Below are 15,501 nucleotides of genomic sequence, written 5' to 3'. Positions count from 1 at the left end.
AATCCCTGGCTTCCTGCAAGCATTAGAAACCTGAATTATTCACAAAAGGCAGCTAGATTTAGTCATGTGACTGTGGGACTGAGGTTCTTGAGCCACATGGGCCATCTGGAAATCTTTAATTGTAAGATTAAAAGGGCTGAAATTACTGGCTCAAGTCCAAACCTTCACACCCAAGCCAGGGGAACATTTCTCCAGCACACATACCACCCCCTGGCACACCATCTGAAAAGAACTGTCTGATCCATCCATACCATTAAGAAAATAGGGCTGGTACAGAAACAGAGCTGCAGTGCACAGAGCTCCTGAACTTCTGTGCAATGCTGAAGACTGAAATGAGAGTGCAGAAGTAGATGCTTCACTCCCAGTGCAATACAGTAGCCTCCCACTTGCACCAGCTCCCTGAAGCAGGAGCAGGCCACAGTGCTTGGGCTGGGTATGCAGATGCTGGCAGTGCAGCTGTGCTGCTTGAGCTGGGTGCCTGCTGAACACCTCATTCTGCACAAGACTACAGCTTTTCTGAAAATCACTTCAGTCCTTCCTCAACCTGGGCTGGAATTTCTGTGCTGCTTCACTCAGCGACAGAATCTACCCATAATCTTTATCCTATGAAGTCAAGAACAAAGTCCATCAGTGCATTAGCTGAAAAATTGAATTATGCAGTATTAAACAATACCTCCGCATATATTGGGTTTTCAAAATTCGTGTTTTGTTTCATTTTTCTCTTGAAGAAACTCCACTTTGATTCCTGAAACATAAAAATTATTAGAACTTTACACATTTGTCTCAACATCTTTGTTGTTGGATTTCACTTGCACTGACTGCTAACTCAATGATTTCAACTGGGTGTTCTTACATGACCATGCTGTAATTCGAAACATGAGACCCAACTTTCTTTTCTACTAGAGTTATAGTTATTTTACCTATAGCAGTTTTCTAAAGCTAGGCCAGAAGACAGTAAAAGTGATTACATTAATTCAAGACAGCTTATCATTCCAGATAGGTCAAAGAGGAAAAATCTTGAAAGTAACACAAAAGAAATACTCAGGGATATGAAACTACAATAGGTTGACAAAGCTGTCATTTCAAAATTCATCAGAGGTTCTTTTTAGTGCCCAATGTGTGAAAACATTCCTGAAAACAAGTCATTATCAGCTCATTCAGATGGATTTTAAGATGTCAAAATGTACTTTCCATGAACCATTAATAATCTAGATGAGGCAACACTTTAATCTTGATCATTAAAATGTCCTGTAAAAACCTAGAGAACAAGTGTCTTAAATGTCCTTGCTAGCACTTCTGAATATGAATAAAAATACAAATATATGTAAAAAAATTATGATGGTAAACTAAATTCCTTCTTTCTGCTGCTTTTATCAAGGTATAATTCATTAGGGATTTACAAATAACTGTTAAAAAGTCCAAAGTAAAGCCTTAGTTATAATAATTTCTGCTGGAGAGCAATGAGAATTCACAAGAATTTCATTACAATTTTCAGACTAATACCTGCCCTCAAAATGAAGCACAACAAACAGCAAAAGGAAACTCTCTGTTACAATCTGTTCACTTCAGAATAACTGTGTGGGACAGGAAGAGGAGGGAGTTTAATCCAAACAGATCCTTACTGTGTGCCCTGGGCAATCACCTGTTGACATAAACCTTGTAAATATGGTCCAGTTAGTTGGAATTGATGCAGATTATGTGCCAACTCCATGGTATTATTTAAAGAGAAATGGAACTATATAGCAGCTTCCCTAAGAACTCGATATCCCTGATTTGGAGCACAAACCAAGCAAAGCAGCCTTAGAGCAGTTCTGTGTCCTACCCGAGGTGGATCTGCACCCTGAGGGGGTTCTGCTGGACTAGCAGAGATAACAGAGGCATACACAGGATTTTCAAAGTTTTCATTTTCTCCATTACTTGCTGCTGCAACCTATAGGAGAAGAAGAAACAACATTCTTATAAGAAGAAATAGAAGTCATAAAGGAAAAGGAAAGATGAAAGTAAGTTTCTTTTACATGTGTTGGCCGAACGACTGTGGCTGCACTGGCCGTGCTGGCTCCACCATCTCTGGTTGTATACATGGGATTTTCAAAAGTGATTGGCTGTTTCCCTGACTCCACTGCAAAGTTTTCATTCTATAAAGGAAAAATATAAATAAAATAAAACAACTGCAGTGCAATAAGCCCACCTATATTCCTAAGAATTAATTTATAGCCCAATTCTTCATCTCAATAAACAATGCATGTTTACTTTCACATAGGCTTAAGACAAAATCTAACACCTGTTAAAAATCTTGTTAGTTTACCATCCATTATTTTACTCTCTGACTTAGTAGCCTGCACTTTTGATTGTTCCAATATTACTGAATTTTCTAGCTGGGCCAAAAAAACACCACATTTTAATAATTGAATCGAAGTATTTTATAATAAGGAAAAAATGACTCTCACAAATCACACCTTCGACAGGGAAGATATCAAAGGAGGCATAATCCCAAAATATATATTCCATTTTAGAGATATGCCATTCTATGACATACCAATTAATAAGCACTATCTGAAATACATAAGATTGGGATTCATTCATTTTCTCCCAGCAGGAAGATATTTCTTGAGACCAAGCGTTAAGTGCATCTACTTAGTTATAACATCCAAGTTATGCCAGAAATAAAATGTTTCACAGTCTTTAGCATATCTGTTACTACAAATCCACACTTTGCCCATTCATGAAGACCATTTTGTGGACAGCAGCTACTTCACACTTATTGTGCCCAACCCTAAGCTAAGGTGCTTTTACCAGGAGGGCAAAGGTGTGGAGTTAAGTATTTAATAACAAAATACTTAGTGACACATAAGGATAGCAACCCTGGGATAGCCAGGTGAGCATCAACAGGTAGAAGGGTAATGAAAGCAGAACTCCAATTAGACTCACTTGTCCTGCTCCTTGTTGCAGCCTCATTACAGGAATAGTATTACAGGAATAATGAGGAATAACATGGGAGTAGTACATCAGCTAATTCCTTAAATCTGCCTCATGCAAGCTGCATGCCATAAGGATTCACACTCTGTGTTATCAGGGTATAGCTCTTTACCACACAATGAACTCTTGCTGGCTCCCTCAAATTAGCCTGTCTTGGCTGAGAGCAGCCACACTGAAAAATATCACTCTGCAATCTCCTCATGGAAATGTGATGTTAAAATTTTAGAAGGCACATCCCATATTTCTTCATTGCTGTAAACCAGTTATAACTATGCTATAAACACTCTGAATTCTTTCCCAATGAATTATACATGGCTTTGGTTTTGGGGTTTTTTTTTTTGCTTATACTCTGAATACATAGTAATAATGCCACTGAAGTAGAAATAGCCTGTATCTAGATGTGTTATTAGTAAAACAAAAATTGCATTAGTTGTACTTCAGTATGTCAATATTAGGGCAGAAAGAGGAAAATACAGTAAAGTTTTTCATGCATGGAAAAGATTTGAGGAAACATTCAAGCCTAAAGCTATTTTCCCAATATTTACTGAAATGTTTATATGGTTGTTTTGTTACACAAGTCGCATACTTTTAAGAGTGTGTTTTTTCATCTAAAAAAATGGTCATGTACATATTATGAGCTTATCTTCACTACACATTTCTTTGCATATTAATTCACTTTAATTTAACCTTAAAATATATCTAAATCTTGAGAGAAGTCACATTGCTTTGAAAAACTCTACATTTATCCTTGCCTTCAACTTACAAATCTGTATTTCAGAAAATTATCAATTGTTATTAACTTCTTTTCAAGAACACATTTCTCATCTCACTATCTTTTTTACATAAAAGACTTCCCTCTATCAACTAAAAATTACATTAAAACACACAATTCATAAAAAGTATTTCAGAAATAAACCTTACCATTTGCATTGCTCTGTCTATAGCAGAGTCTCCTCCAAAGCCAGAGACTCCTATGTCCATACTCACATCTGCTCCAGATCGGAAAGTTACACCATTGCCGTTTTCAGAAGATTTTACAAGACTGCTTAAACTAATAGTAATAGAAAAATAAAAAAAATTAAAAAAAAAAAAAGAATACTTAAAAAAAAATTTAAAAGGACAGATGATACAGAAAGAGCTTGTAAATCAAATTCTTCTGGTTGTTGCAAGCTAGCAAGGGCACCAGGAAGTAGTATTCCTGCTTTTGTTCAACAGGATTTTTTTAACCTAAGTTAAACCCATTCAGAATGATCTCAAGTATCTTTGTGTGCTCACATAGACATTAAATGAACTACAACTGCCCCAAAATTTATCAATATTTTTGACGACTCTTACTTTAGTGTTGCTTTACAAATGCATTAATACACTCAGTTTTTAAAATTCATCAATTTTTTTTTCTAAATGCAGCTGAAATAGTATACAAAATGTGGATATACTTCCAGTAACACCTGCAATAAAGGCATTTATGCATGCAAATCATGAACATACATAAGCAAATGGTCAATCTGCCTCTAGATTTATAGTAAGCACAAGTGCACGTGAGATTTGCATGACAAATACTGGAAATGGACTGAAAGAACACTGTCAGGCTAGAAATAATAGCAGCAGTGCAAGATATCAGTGAGTATCCACATACAGGACCCTACGCACAGAACTCTGAGCATGCAACTCCCCACAGCCATGCAGCTACAAATCCACTGCAGAGTTAACCTTTGAGCTCATTTGTTAAATTTGCCTAACCTGAAGGACAACAGAAGGATTGAAATAACCTTTCCAGTTGTGTGTCCTCATCTGCCAAAACTCTTGGCCCACCACTGATGCACTGACCCACTTGTACCTCAGCTGATTCAATTTTAAAAAGTGTAAATTTTAGCTATGGCTCCTGTGCATGGACAAGTCCCATGTTAGGGGTAACAGCTACACTATAGCTTGAGTTAACTCTGCAGTAAAGCCACAAGTCAACAATTTAAAGAGGGACTGAACAACAGAAGCACTAAGGCAAATTCATGGCAGAAATGAGATCTGGGAATCAAGCTCCACAGACAAAGCACAGACATCTCCACTTCACCTGGCCTCATAACTTACATGAGAAGTTTTGTTGGGCAGTAAAGTTCAAGATAGCACATTAAAATTTCTACTTGTTCACTACCTTACACAGAAGATGTTGATGCATTCAAGGAAGGAAGAAACAGGGAACTGCAGTGAGCAGCTTGGAGATCTCTTACAAACTTTTTTGTCCTGCAGAACTGATCTGCACAAAAACTTTGGCCCGATCTAACTACATGAAGTCATAAGTAAATTTAATTAGTTCAGTGTAATTCCCCAGTGAGGAAGCAGTTATAGCTACATCCACATTATTGATTACAACTATTTAACTACAGTGGTTTAAGAGCTACTACTGTGAGACTGATGCAAAAGCTATGGAAATACTGCTTTATGCTTTTAAAACCACATAATTTGCTAGCAGCTATAAAAATCTCAAAGCATCTTATTCTGACATCTTTGCGTTTTTAAAAAATAATTTTAAATAATTACAATTTTTTTTCCTTTATCTTCTTTTGATTTAAAGCATCAAATATTTTGAATGATATTTCATAAAGCTGTTTCTACTGGAAAATGCGACTGTCAGGGAACCAGGAACCTAGAAAAAGCCCAGGGTTAGGAAGAGATAGGCAGAATTTCAACACACCTGCCCTGTATTATTTTTAATCAGATGAACTCAGTGTTGCAGACAAGCTCAGCTTTTTAGTGTAAGGAAGATCTCTTTACTAGAATCATCTTCTGACAACATTTTATAAAAAAATCAAAACATAGTGTACCTATGGTCTTTTGTATCTTCTTGAACTGAATGTCCAGTTCCAGAGCTAGTAAACCATCTTCTACACTGATAATTATTTAGAAGCAAACTTAGAATGTTGAAGAGCTTTATCATAGTCATTATAAATAGTAATTTGTAACATAGTAGTTATTATGTTACAAAATAATAATCCATTATAATATTGGCTGAAAGAAAAAAATCCATTGGATCTGATGCAGCACTGCACTTCTCATACTCCAACAAAATGAGCATGTCAAACAAACTGCATTTTTCAGAAACATTTAGTAAAAAAAAACCCATACATTTTCAGTGCACAGACATTCCAGCTATGAAAGCCTTCAAAACGTACCTTGGTAGCTTGGGAAGTGCTGGTAAAAGGGAGCCTGTTCGTTTGTAGTTAAAAAAGCCTCCAGCTGCTAACACTCCAATTATTATGATGAGTATGACTGTCAGCAACACTGCTACTGCTGCTATCAAAGACAGAAGAATAAGCAAACATCCAAGCAACAATAGTTCAGTGTAAAAAAGAGCACAGAGAATTATAAGCTTGACCCTGAACAGGTATCATAACAAGGTATTATACAATTTTTAGGTCAAAATACCAAATCTGGTATATACTTGAAGCTTACTTGTTCCAGGAGGCACTCCCTTTGACAATCCTATTTCACAATAATTCCCAGTGTAACCATAAGAACACCTGTAAATGTAAGAAGAACAATTGACTGACTGGCTTTTATTATGCCTAGGATTGCAGCTTTATTATTATATTCTATAATTTTTACCCATTTGCCATAAATTTTAACTCCATATTCAGAAAAAATATATATTTCACTGACTGCAATGGATGTCTGCTATATTCATAGAATTAAAAGTGGAAATGGAATGTGCTGAGTTGGCAAACTAGTCACTGAAGTCAAAAGATTCAGTTTCAGCAGAGCATCAGTGACCTCTACTGGCTGTTCCAAGCAACATTTATTGAGCATTGCTTCTCTGTTTTTCACAGGTTTGGGGTTTTTGGTTGGGTTTTGTGCAGCGGTATAGACGTCTACTAGAGACTTCAGAGGTTTACCTTTCCAGATTGTTTGTTTCCAAACCGATGCATTTACATTGCTTCTTTGCTGATACTTTTATGCATATGTTTTTCTGAGATTGTTACGAATATGCTAGTGCAGATGTATGACATCTTATTTCCAACATACTACAAAGAGTTTAATTGCTCTGTGGAACTAAATCAGCATAATCTGACCAGGAATAGCCTAAAACTTGCACTTACTTGCACTTTGGAAGACCACTTTCATCTATATAGCATGTTCCTCCATACATGCACCTGCATGCTGGTGGCATTGTGGGAGGGGATTCAATAGCTGCAAAATTCACAAGCAAAATTCACAATTCAATTCATGATACGTGTTATCATGACATCTTCAACAACAACAAAGAATAATGCCATAGACCATTTTATTTATTGCTGCAAAACTTCTGTATGCAAATTCACAAGCTACTTTTCCAAAGCTTTGCTTTTAGTATCACATACGTCTGTTACTCTTATTTTTCTGAAAATTAGCTTATTTTAACTGAAAATAAGAAAATTTCTCAGAAAATAATTTATTCAGTAAAAGTAGGCATTGAAAACTCAAAAGCTGTATGACCTATCACTGCCTTCTGCCTCTGCAATGGAGAAGAGGAGACACTGGGGGAACTCTCACTCTACAACTACCTGAAGGGAGGTTTTAGTCAGATGGGGGCTGGTCTCTTCCAGGAAACTAGTGACAGGATGAGAGGGCATGGCCTGAAGCTGTGCCAGGGGAGGTTTAGGTTGAATATCAGAAAGCACTTCCTCACCGAGAGGGTGATCAGGCATTGGAATGGACTGCCCTGGGAAGTGGTGGAGTCACTGTCCCTGGAGGTGTTGAAGGAGTTTCTTTGATTCTGTGAATGTGGCCAACAGCCACCCTCCCATTCAGAGAGCAGCAATACAGTATCTGCTTTGCCCAGACTCTTTCATCTGACCAGCCTGGGGCTGCACAGAGGGACAAACTCTGACATATTTACTTATGAGGAAAAGTAGTGGATGGAAATCCAAATACAAGAGGGTCTTCCAAGCTCTCGTAAATCCTGACAATGAGAGTGAGAGAGAAACCCAAAGTCCTCACAGTATTCTGCCAGTACAGAGCACATGCTGACAGGCTGGCACCAAGTAGCACAGAAGCCTGTTCTTTATCATGCCATTGTCTCAGCTGCCCCTACTGGCCCAAACTACAGAGGTTATGATGTGGAAAAAAAAAAAAAATTAAGTTGCACTAGTCTTCAGTAAGAGCTCAGGCTATGCTGTTGAAAAGTATAGTTCACATAGCAAAAGCTCTTGATCTTACACATTGTTATAGGCTATAAATTAAGGGTAGACTAACATTCTGCCTTACACCAGCAAGTTAGATGATAACACTTTTCATAAATTTTTTATTAGCTGCAATGTGCTTTACAGCTAAAATTCCCCCCAAGTAAGTGAGATACAAAATGGGAAATGTACAAGTCTTTCAGACTGTGTTTCTTAGTAACTGCAGTGTGGGAAAAGCACCAAAAAACTCAATTGTATACACAAAAGCTGTATTTGGTCAGTACATCAGTTCTGGTACAGTTTGCTGGCTAAAAAATTTGCTTAAAGTTAAGATAAAAACTAAAGTTTTAAAAAATGGAGACAGTACTGTATATCCTATTTGCTGTATCCTCTTTTCTTCAAAATAAGGTCAAGCAGAGTTTTCTTAATTCCTGGACATTTTATGTATATCATTTTCAGAAAGAACAACAAATGCAGTGTCCTCAGAGCTACAACAAGTGCGATAAACAGTATTGTTGATCCCTAATTTAAACACATATTGTACACTTCCATTCACTAGCATATCATGTTATTAGCTCCTCTTTCAGGAGCAACAGGACAGAGCATTAACAATTTTAAAAAAAAAAAGTTAGAGGTAAGGCAGTGTAAAAAATTATGACATTTTCTCTTTTTGTGCAAATTGAAGAGAATTCAAAAAAAATTAACCACAGAAAAAATGCCAGACAATGTTATAAAGCATAAGTTATTAGAGTTACGTTGCAAGGACAAGTACAAGGACATCTGGCAAGCAATCACATCACTGTAAGCTGTGAATGCAGACTCACAGCTTGAGAAACAGTCCTGCAGTGGTGTGCTCTTTCTTCTCAGGAAAGGCTGAGCAATTCTCTTTTATTGGCACCCCTAGAAGCACAGTGGGGGCTCTGCTGCAATGCAACAGCCAAGCACTGACTTTCCAGTGTGTAATAATTGTCTAGGAGTTATCTCTGTTTACACTGTGAGTAATGTAAGCTTTGTTTCAGGCTGCTATTCTATTCTATTCTAATGCTCAAACAATGCCTTTACAGAATTTATCCATAAATGTAAACCATAATTTGCCAGAAATTACCTAGTACTGAAATCAATGCATTTGTACAAGATGAAAATATTTTGAAACTTCAAAACAAAAATTGGAAACTGAGACTAATATTGGGATAAAATGAAAAGTACAAGGTGACCACAAATCAGTGCTGGTTGAGAATACAAGCCAGATGTCCTCACTTACCAACATCTATAATATCAGCTAGCTTGTACTGCCACATATACACATAATGAAAGCAAAGGAAGCTATTATATATATATATATACGTATTATATATGCTTATGTGTATAATTCAGTAATACATTTGAATTCCTACAGGAAAGCTCCCTTTGCTTTCATTTCCAGTTTGACAACTTATCATACCTGCATCACACTCTGTGCTGCTGCCCTCTATGAATCGAGTCCCTTGAGGACAAGTGCAGGTGTACCCTCCAGGTCTCAGTAAGCAGAGGTGACTGCAGACATCTTTACAAGGATTAGGCACTGAAAAAAAAAGTGATAAAGACAGTTCAAGAAGCAATGCAGCACATTGCTGTACACTGAGGTACAGAGCAGTTTCTTAGTCAGTACTGTATCTCATCAGTATCACACACCAAAAATCTAAACCGGTTCACATCCATTTTTAAAACAAGGGACACCCAAATACCAGACTTCTATCAGAACCTTTTCTCTGCCTTTTCTTACATTCTTAAGGGAGAGACTATTGCTGTAAGGAACCAGCATAGCACCAAGAAGAAACTGAACGTCTCCAGGCAACATGGAGCTTTCTGATTCTGCAAGTTGAAACACCTTTAAAGAAGGGGCTGCTGGAAATCCTCCCCTGTGATTACTGAGGACATGTTGCAGCTGAAATACCCTTCTTGGAGGCAGTATTAAATGGCCAGCACTTTTTACGTCACCAGGATAAATTCATATTGTGACTGCCACCTCTATGACAACCCCATAAGGGAGGGGAAGAGAAAAGAGGACGGGGTCCTAACTTAAGAGATAAGAGACTCTAGAGAGCAGTGTGTGGCATCCCACCATTAATTTCACTTCAGGTATGCAGAAAATACTGGCAAACCTCTATTCCATTTTTTGTTTTTCAGAAATAAATATCATCCATACTATAGGCTCATTATCAGAAGATTACTAAGCTCTTTGACTACATCAGTACCAACTTTGATGTCACGGCAAGGAGTGGCTCACCAGGATGGGCTGATTACCTACCAGACTGATTGTATCTGTGCTGGTGATAGACACGCACTTGAGTAAGCCAGGGATTTACAGTCAGCACTTTCACTTTTTCTCCATTTCCAAATTTATCTTTCTTCCAGACTTCTCCTCGTTCTTTAGCTATCCAATATAAATGGCCTTCAAAGACATCAAGGCTGTATGGACTGCCTGCTTCTCAAAGGAACCAAACAATAGACTGTCAGCAAGCAAATCTCTAGCAGAAATTAAATATATCAACCAATCCTTTCTTTTTGAGACATTTGTAGCTATATATATGCATATCCTCATGTGCCTGACCTCTATATGCCACAGTACCTGAAAACTACTTAACAATATTCATAAAAAAGAAAGAATCCAGTTTTCCACATTGTCCTCTATTTGGGTCATTTAAATTACCCTCAGGGAAGCTATTTACTAGGCTATTTACTAAGCCATTTTTCCCTGTATAGAGTGGGACAAAACACTACAAAGACTTACTCTGAAAAGCTCCTACATGTCACCCCAATTGTGAAGCCCAATTGCTTGCTAGCATGTATATTTGTTACTGTTACATGAACTGTGTAATAAGTTCTTACCTCCATGTAATACTATGGTTCTGTCTGTCCCATCAGGTCTCATGGATTCAATAGTATTTTCTTTAGAATCACTCCAGTAGATCCTATCATTGTTCAAATAATCAATAGAAAGACCTGTTGGCCAGCCAAGGTCTTCAGAGACCAGAGTTTGTCTTTGTTGTCCATCCATCCAGGCACATTCAATCTTTGGCTGCCTTCCCCAGTCAGTCCAATACATGAGCCTGAAAGGACAGAACCAGAATTTAATACAGTTCAGAATATGGTCACCATGATTATCCTTTGAAGTTTCACAAAAATTCTCAATTGTGGAACATAAAACTGCTCAAAAACCTTTGCTTTGTGTGATCAGGGAAGTCAAAGAGAGTTTCAAGTACAAAAAATAAATACCAAAGGAAAAATGTTTACATCTTGTGTCCTGATTTGGAAAAAGAGTGGTTTTAATGACAGTTTCTCATTCTCAGTGAAAAAAATGACTGTGAACACTGAAGATCCATCAGTCATGATAAAGCTGCAGAGCCCAAGTGACTTCAGGGAGCCATGCTGCTGTATGTCAGCTGAGAGAAGAGAATCTTGTGCTGTCTGGTGATCCATCATATCATACAAAATGTACCAGTGCATTTACATTGCTTTCCACTGTGAATGAGGCTGTGTCTGTATTTCTTGGAGCAGGTAACAGAGACATTTGGATCAGTTTCCCTGTTTCAGTAGTAGCAGTGGGCACAAAAATCTCATTTCTGCAGCACTGTATTTGACCTACCTGGTGTAGTCACCAGCACAAGCACCTACATGAAAACTAATCCTAAAATACTTTCCCATGTACACAGGTTTCCTAACATCACTAAAGGGGTACTCCAGAAAAGATTCCCTTATTCTTTCCTGTAAAGCTTACCACTGAGGTTTTTTCGGTATTGAATAGCATTGCAAATAATTCTGGGAAGTCCTGTAGTACTTACCCACGTTTTGGATTGACAGCAATAGCTGCTGGTTGATCAAGCAGAGAAAAGATAAGCCATTTTCTGTACCTCCCATCTAATTTTGCCACCTCTATGCGATTAGTCCCAGCATCAGTCCAGTAAAGGTGTCTGAATTACATAAAACAAATCATTCCAAAAGGAAATAGTTTATAACTGGGAGAGGGAAGAAAAACTTTTTAAGAAGATACATAAAACTTGACAAAATTATTATAAGGAAGCTGCATTGACTACATCTTAACTTTTTCAGTCTGGAACATACAGACTTCAGGTATAGGTGAGTTTAGCAAATGTGATATAGGCTCTCAATAGTTTTCTCCTCCGAGAAAGTTTCCACAGCTCTGTTCCCCGTCAAATAATCTTCATTAAATGGCTACTGAGAACCTGAGGTGACTCACAAGCATCTCTGAAGAATCAGTTTTCTAGGATAAAATGAAGTTCAGTACATATCAAAATTTATCTACCATGTAATTCATACAGCAACTCTGAAGGTATGCAGCTTGTTAGTCCACAGCACCTCTCTGGACTTCTGTCTAGAGAGAGATGTTGATGAACAAATTGTTACTGCAGCTAACACAGATGCTTTTAGTTCTTACAAACAGGGCACTCAGTCTGCTCTTATTTGAATTTCACTTATCTTTATCACCATGGCTTTATTATTTTTTTCAGCTTACATAATGAACATACTCATTAGTATGCATTCACTAACCACTCATTGCCTTCTGATGGAATAAATTATCTCATAATTGGCTTGGGAATGAGAGAAGATACTATTAATTCCTATTTTGCAGGTGGGAAAAAGGACTAAGTGCCTCAAATCATGTGTACCAGCTTTTATATAATGTGTGGACTTAAATATGCCTTTTTAAGATACATTTCAACCTCATTTGGCTTTTCATGTGGCCTGCAGTTCACAAAGCAAACAGCAAAATGACCTTAAAGCTAGCCCAGATCCTTATACATCTCTCTCATGTTTTAATTTATTTTTTTTTCATACCAGGATTGGTGTAATTTTTCAGGGTAGTCTATCACTTAAAGCCATCCAGACTGGCTTTATGCTGTTCCAAAAATCAGAATCATTTACTGCACAATCAACTCTGTAACTATTTCTTAAGACACACCACATTTCTTAACACAGCATACATCACCTAACACAAGGAGTCTACATGATGAAACCTAGATCTCAGGCCCCAAACTGGAATAATTCTTTTCCTAATCCATGCCTACTCATATAATAGCTTTTTGAATAGTTATGAAAAAAAGCTCTATTGCCACAAACACATTTAAGAGTTAATATCTGTATTGTGGCTAGGTGCTACTTAAGCTTCTTCCAATTATATTTTGATTGAGGAAATAAAAGGTAAAATATTCATCCACTCTTTTGATAACCATGTGACAGAGGGGAAACAGATAGCTAGGTTCCTTGTTTGACTTTTCAGCTTTCCAGTAGCATCGTGCCTTATGATGCCTTAACATCCTTTTTCTTCATTCTATTGACTGAATTATCAGGACATCCAAAATGCAGCTTCAAAGAGGATTCTGGCTACATTTCATAGTACCTATCTACAAACATCAGAATGCTCTCAACATCATACCAGATGAACTACAGCTATGTCTGTCCACCAAATCCAACAGTTACATTGCAAATAAGAAATGACACCATCAACACCAAACTCATAAAAGTCACACCCATCTTTCTCCTAGCTCTTATCCAAGGGAAGGAAAATAAGCAGTGATATAATGATTTCTAGGATTACGTTAAAAAAATGCCATGTTCTAGCCCCAAAAAAACCCACAGCCAATAAGAGGGAAAAATTCTGAGACACAGTTACAAAAAGATAAACGTTTTCTGAGAAAACATGTATTCATCAGACTTCAGAGCTGCTTCTGCTTTGGAATTAGCTAATATAGCACAAGTCTGGTAAAAAAAAGGAGTGAAGATAAAGGAATGATTCCATTATGGACTGGGTTTGTCTCCTTCCAAGACCAGAGAATGCTTGTTCCCTGGAGCTTACCGGGATCCTTGAAGAAGAACCCATCTGACATGAATACTTCACTTGATGCACAACTGACCTGCCAGCTGTGGATCAGTAAAAGATTCCTCAGAGAATGTGTGGTGCATTCAGCAATGTGTATTTGACATTTTAACCTGCTGTATGGGCAAAGAGATCTTACTATTTTCTTTGGAACTTGGGAACCTAGTCTTTGAGACTAGATATCTTCAGAGATAGTTCAGAAGGAAGAAGAAAGTAGATTTTGCATTGCCTGATCAGACCCTTGACACACAAAGTACGTATTTTTCAAGCTTTTCAATGTACTTACCTTCCAACCCAGTCAACAGCTAAGCCATCAGGATTAACTATGTATTTGAGATTCAAGTCAACTTCCTTTGTAGGATTATTCCTACTGCTGTCAAATGTGGGCAGATAAGCACGTTTGATGGCTCCAAACTCAGAACCCTGTGCCAGAATGCTGAAGTATACAACACCTTAAAAAAAAGATGACAAAGATAATTTTTAAAAATTTCTAGTTATTCCATATTTTTGCAAAATTCTAATCTTTGAGGCTCTTATGTGGAGATACCAGACCCATTTATTTATGAATAACAGAGTTGTCGATTTGATTCAACTACATTGTTAATGTGTAAATTTTAAGCCATTCACCACAGTAAGATATACATCTAAAAATAATTTTGATTATCCAGAAACATGTATCACATTTTTCAAGAGTAGAATGTCTTAGCTCATGTTGCCCATGAGTTTGAGAGTAATTTAGTCTTTTGTGACCCTACAAGGAAAGTATGGCCCAGGACAGTGGCCTTGCGAAAAAGGCAAAAGCAGGGAAGCCAATAAAGAGGTAAACATGTAAGCTAATATATAGGGATCTATCAGATGCTCCTGCTTAGTATAAGGATTAGTTCTTTCAACTGAGCCAGGTTTGGGTACTGGTAAGGAGAAAAGGAAAGCGTTAATTTATAACAGTCTTCTACTGTACAACAGAGACACAATTCCGTTGCTCAACCCACACCAAAACATAAGGAAAGCCAGAAAAAATCTAACTAAACTAAATTGAAGTGTTAAAATTAATCAGACTGATGCTGAAGAATGAATAGAGGGGAGAAACACATTCTATGAAGAACTGGCCAGTTAATCTAATTTTATTTTGCTTTCCAGTGTAAATTAAATACCTATGCTGTAGAAATGCATTTTTTTAACCAACTATTGCATGGTGGAGCCTTAATTTTCTACACATACTCACTCAGGCCTATCCCTTCAGGGTCCCAATCATAATCCAGAGCTTGGATGCGCTCCTGGTTATCAATGTAGTCCGAGTACTGCTCTGATGAGATATTGTACCTTCGGATCCGCACATTGTCTGGCAGCAGTAACAGTGGAGGATTACCTGGGAAACGATCATGAATTCAACTTTCACATATTTTTCATTTTAGAATGAAAAAGAAACAGTTTAAAGTCTTTTCTAGTCAAAACTAATCTGGGGTTTTCACAACTTCAGTGAGCATAAGAAGCAGAAGT

The 15,501-nt window shown here is 37.4% G+C and overlaps 1 protein-coding gene across 3 annotated transcripts in view; it reads right to left on the bottom strand.

Annotated features, from left to right (window-relative positions):
* Window positions 1-15,501, bottom strand: part of LRP2 (LDL receptor related protein 2) — a 121,892-nt gene that overhangs the window by 1,851 nt on the left and 104,540 nt on the right. The window contains exons 66-78 of one of the 3 annotated variants that reach the window (XM_071747429.1): window positions 15,227-15,370; window positions 14,291-14,456; window positions 11,951-12,079; window positions 10,998-11,218; window positions 10,417-10,596; window positions 9,571-9,690; window positions 7,068-7,158; window positions 6,424-6,491; window positions 6,144-6,264; window positions 3,898-4,027; window positions 2,016-2,135; window positions 1,823-1,930; window positions 674-745 (exon numbers count right to left, since the gene is read on the bottom strand). In XM_071747429.1, the coding sequence (XP_071603530.1) occupies window positions 674-745; window positions 1,823-1,930; window positions 2,016-2,135; window positions 3,898-4,027; window positions 6,144-6,264; window positions 6,424-6,491; window positions 7,068-7,158; window positions 9,571-9,690; window positions 10,417-10,596; window positions 10,998-11,218; window positions 11,951-12,079; window positions 14,291-14,456; window positions 15,227-15,370 (1,670 nt within the window). The remainder of the gene's footprint in view (window positions 1-673; window positions 746-1,822; window positions 1,931-2,015; window positions 2,136-3,897; window positions 4,028-6,143; window positions 6,265-6,423; window positions 6,492-7,067; window positions 7,159-9,570; window positions 9,691-10,416; window positions 10,597-10,997; window positions 11,219-11,950; window positions 12,080-14,290; window positions 14,457-15,226; window positions 15,371-15,501) is intronic. The other 2 variants (XM_071747431.1, XM_071747430.1) reach the window with 2 other exon arrangements.

Source organism: Heliangelus exortis, chromosome 6 (genome assembly GCF_036169615.1).
Source record: "Heliangelus exortis chromosome 6, bHelExo1.hap1, whole genome shotgun sequence".
Taxonomy (NCBI): Eukaryota; Metazoa; Chordata; class Aves; order Apodiformes; family Trochilidae; genus Heliangelus; species Heliangelus exortis.
Note: the sequence above shows the minus strand (reverse complement) of the source record. Positions and strands in the feature narration are given on the sequence as shown.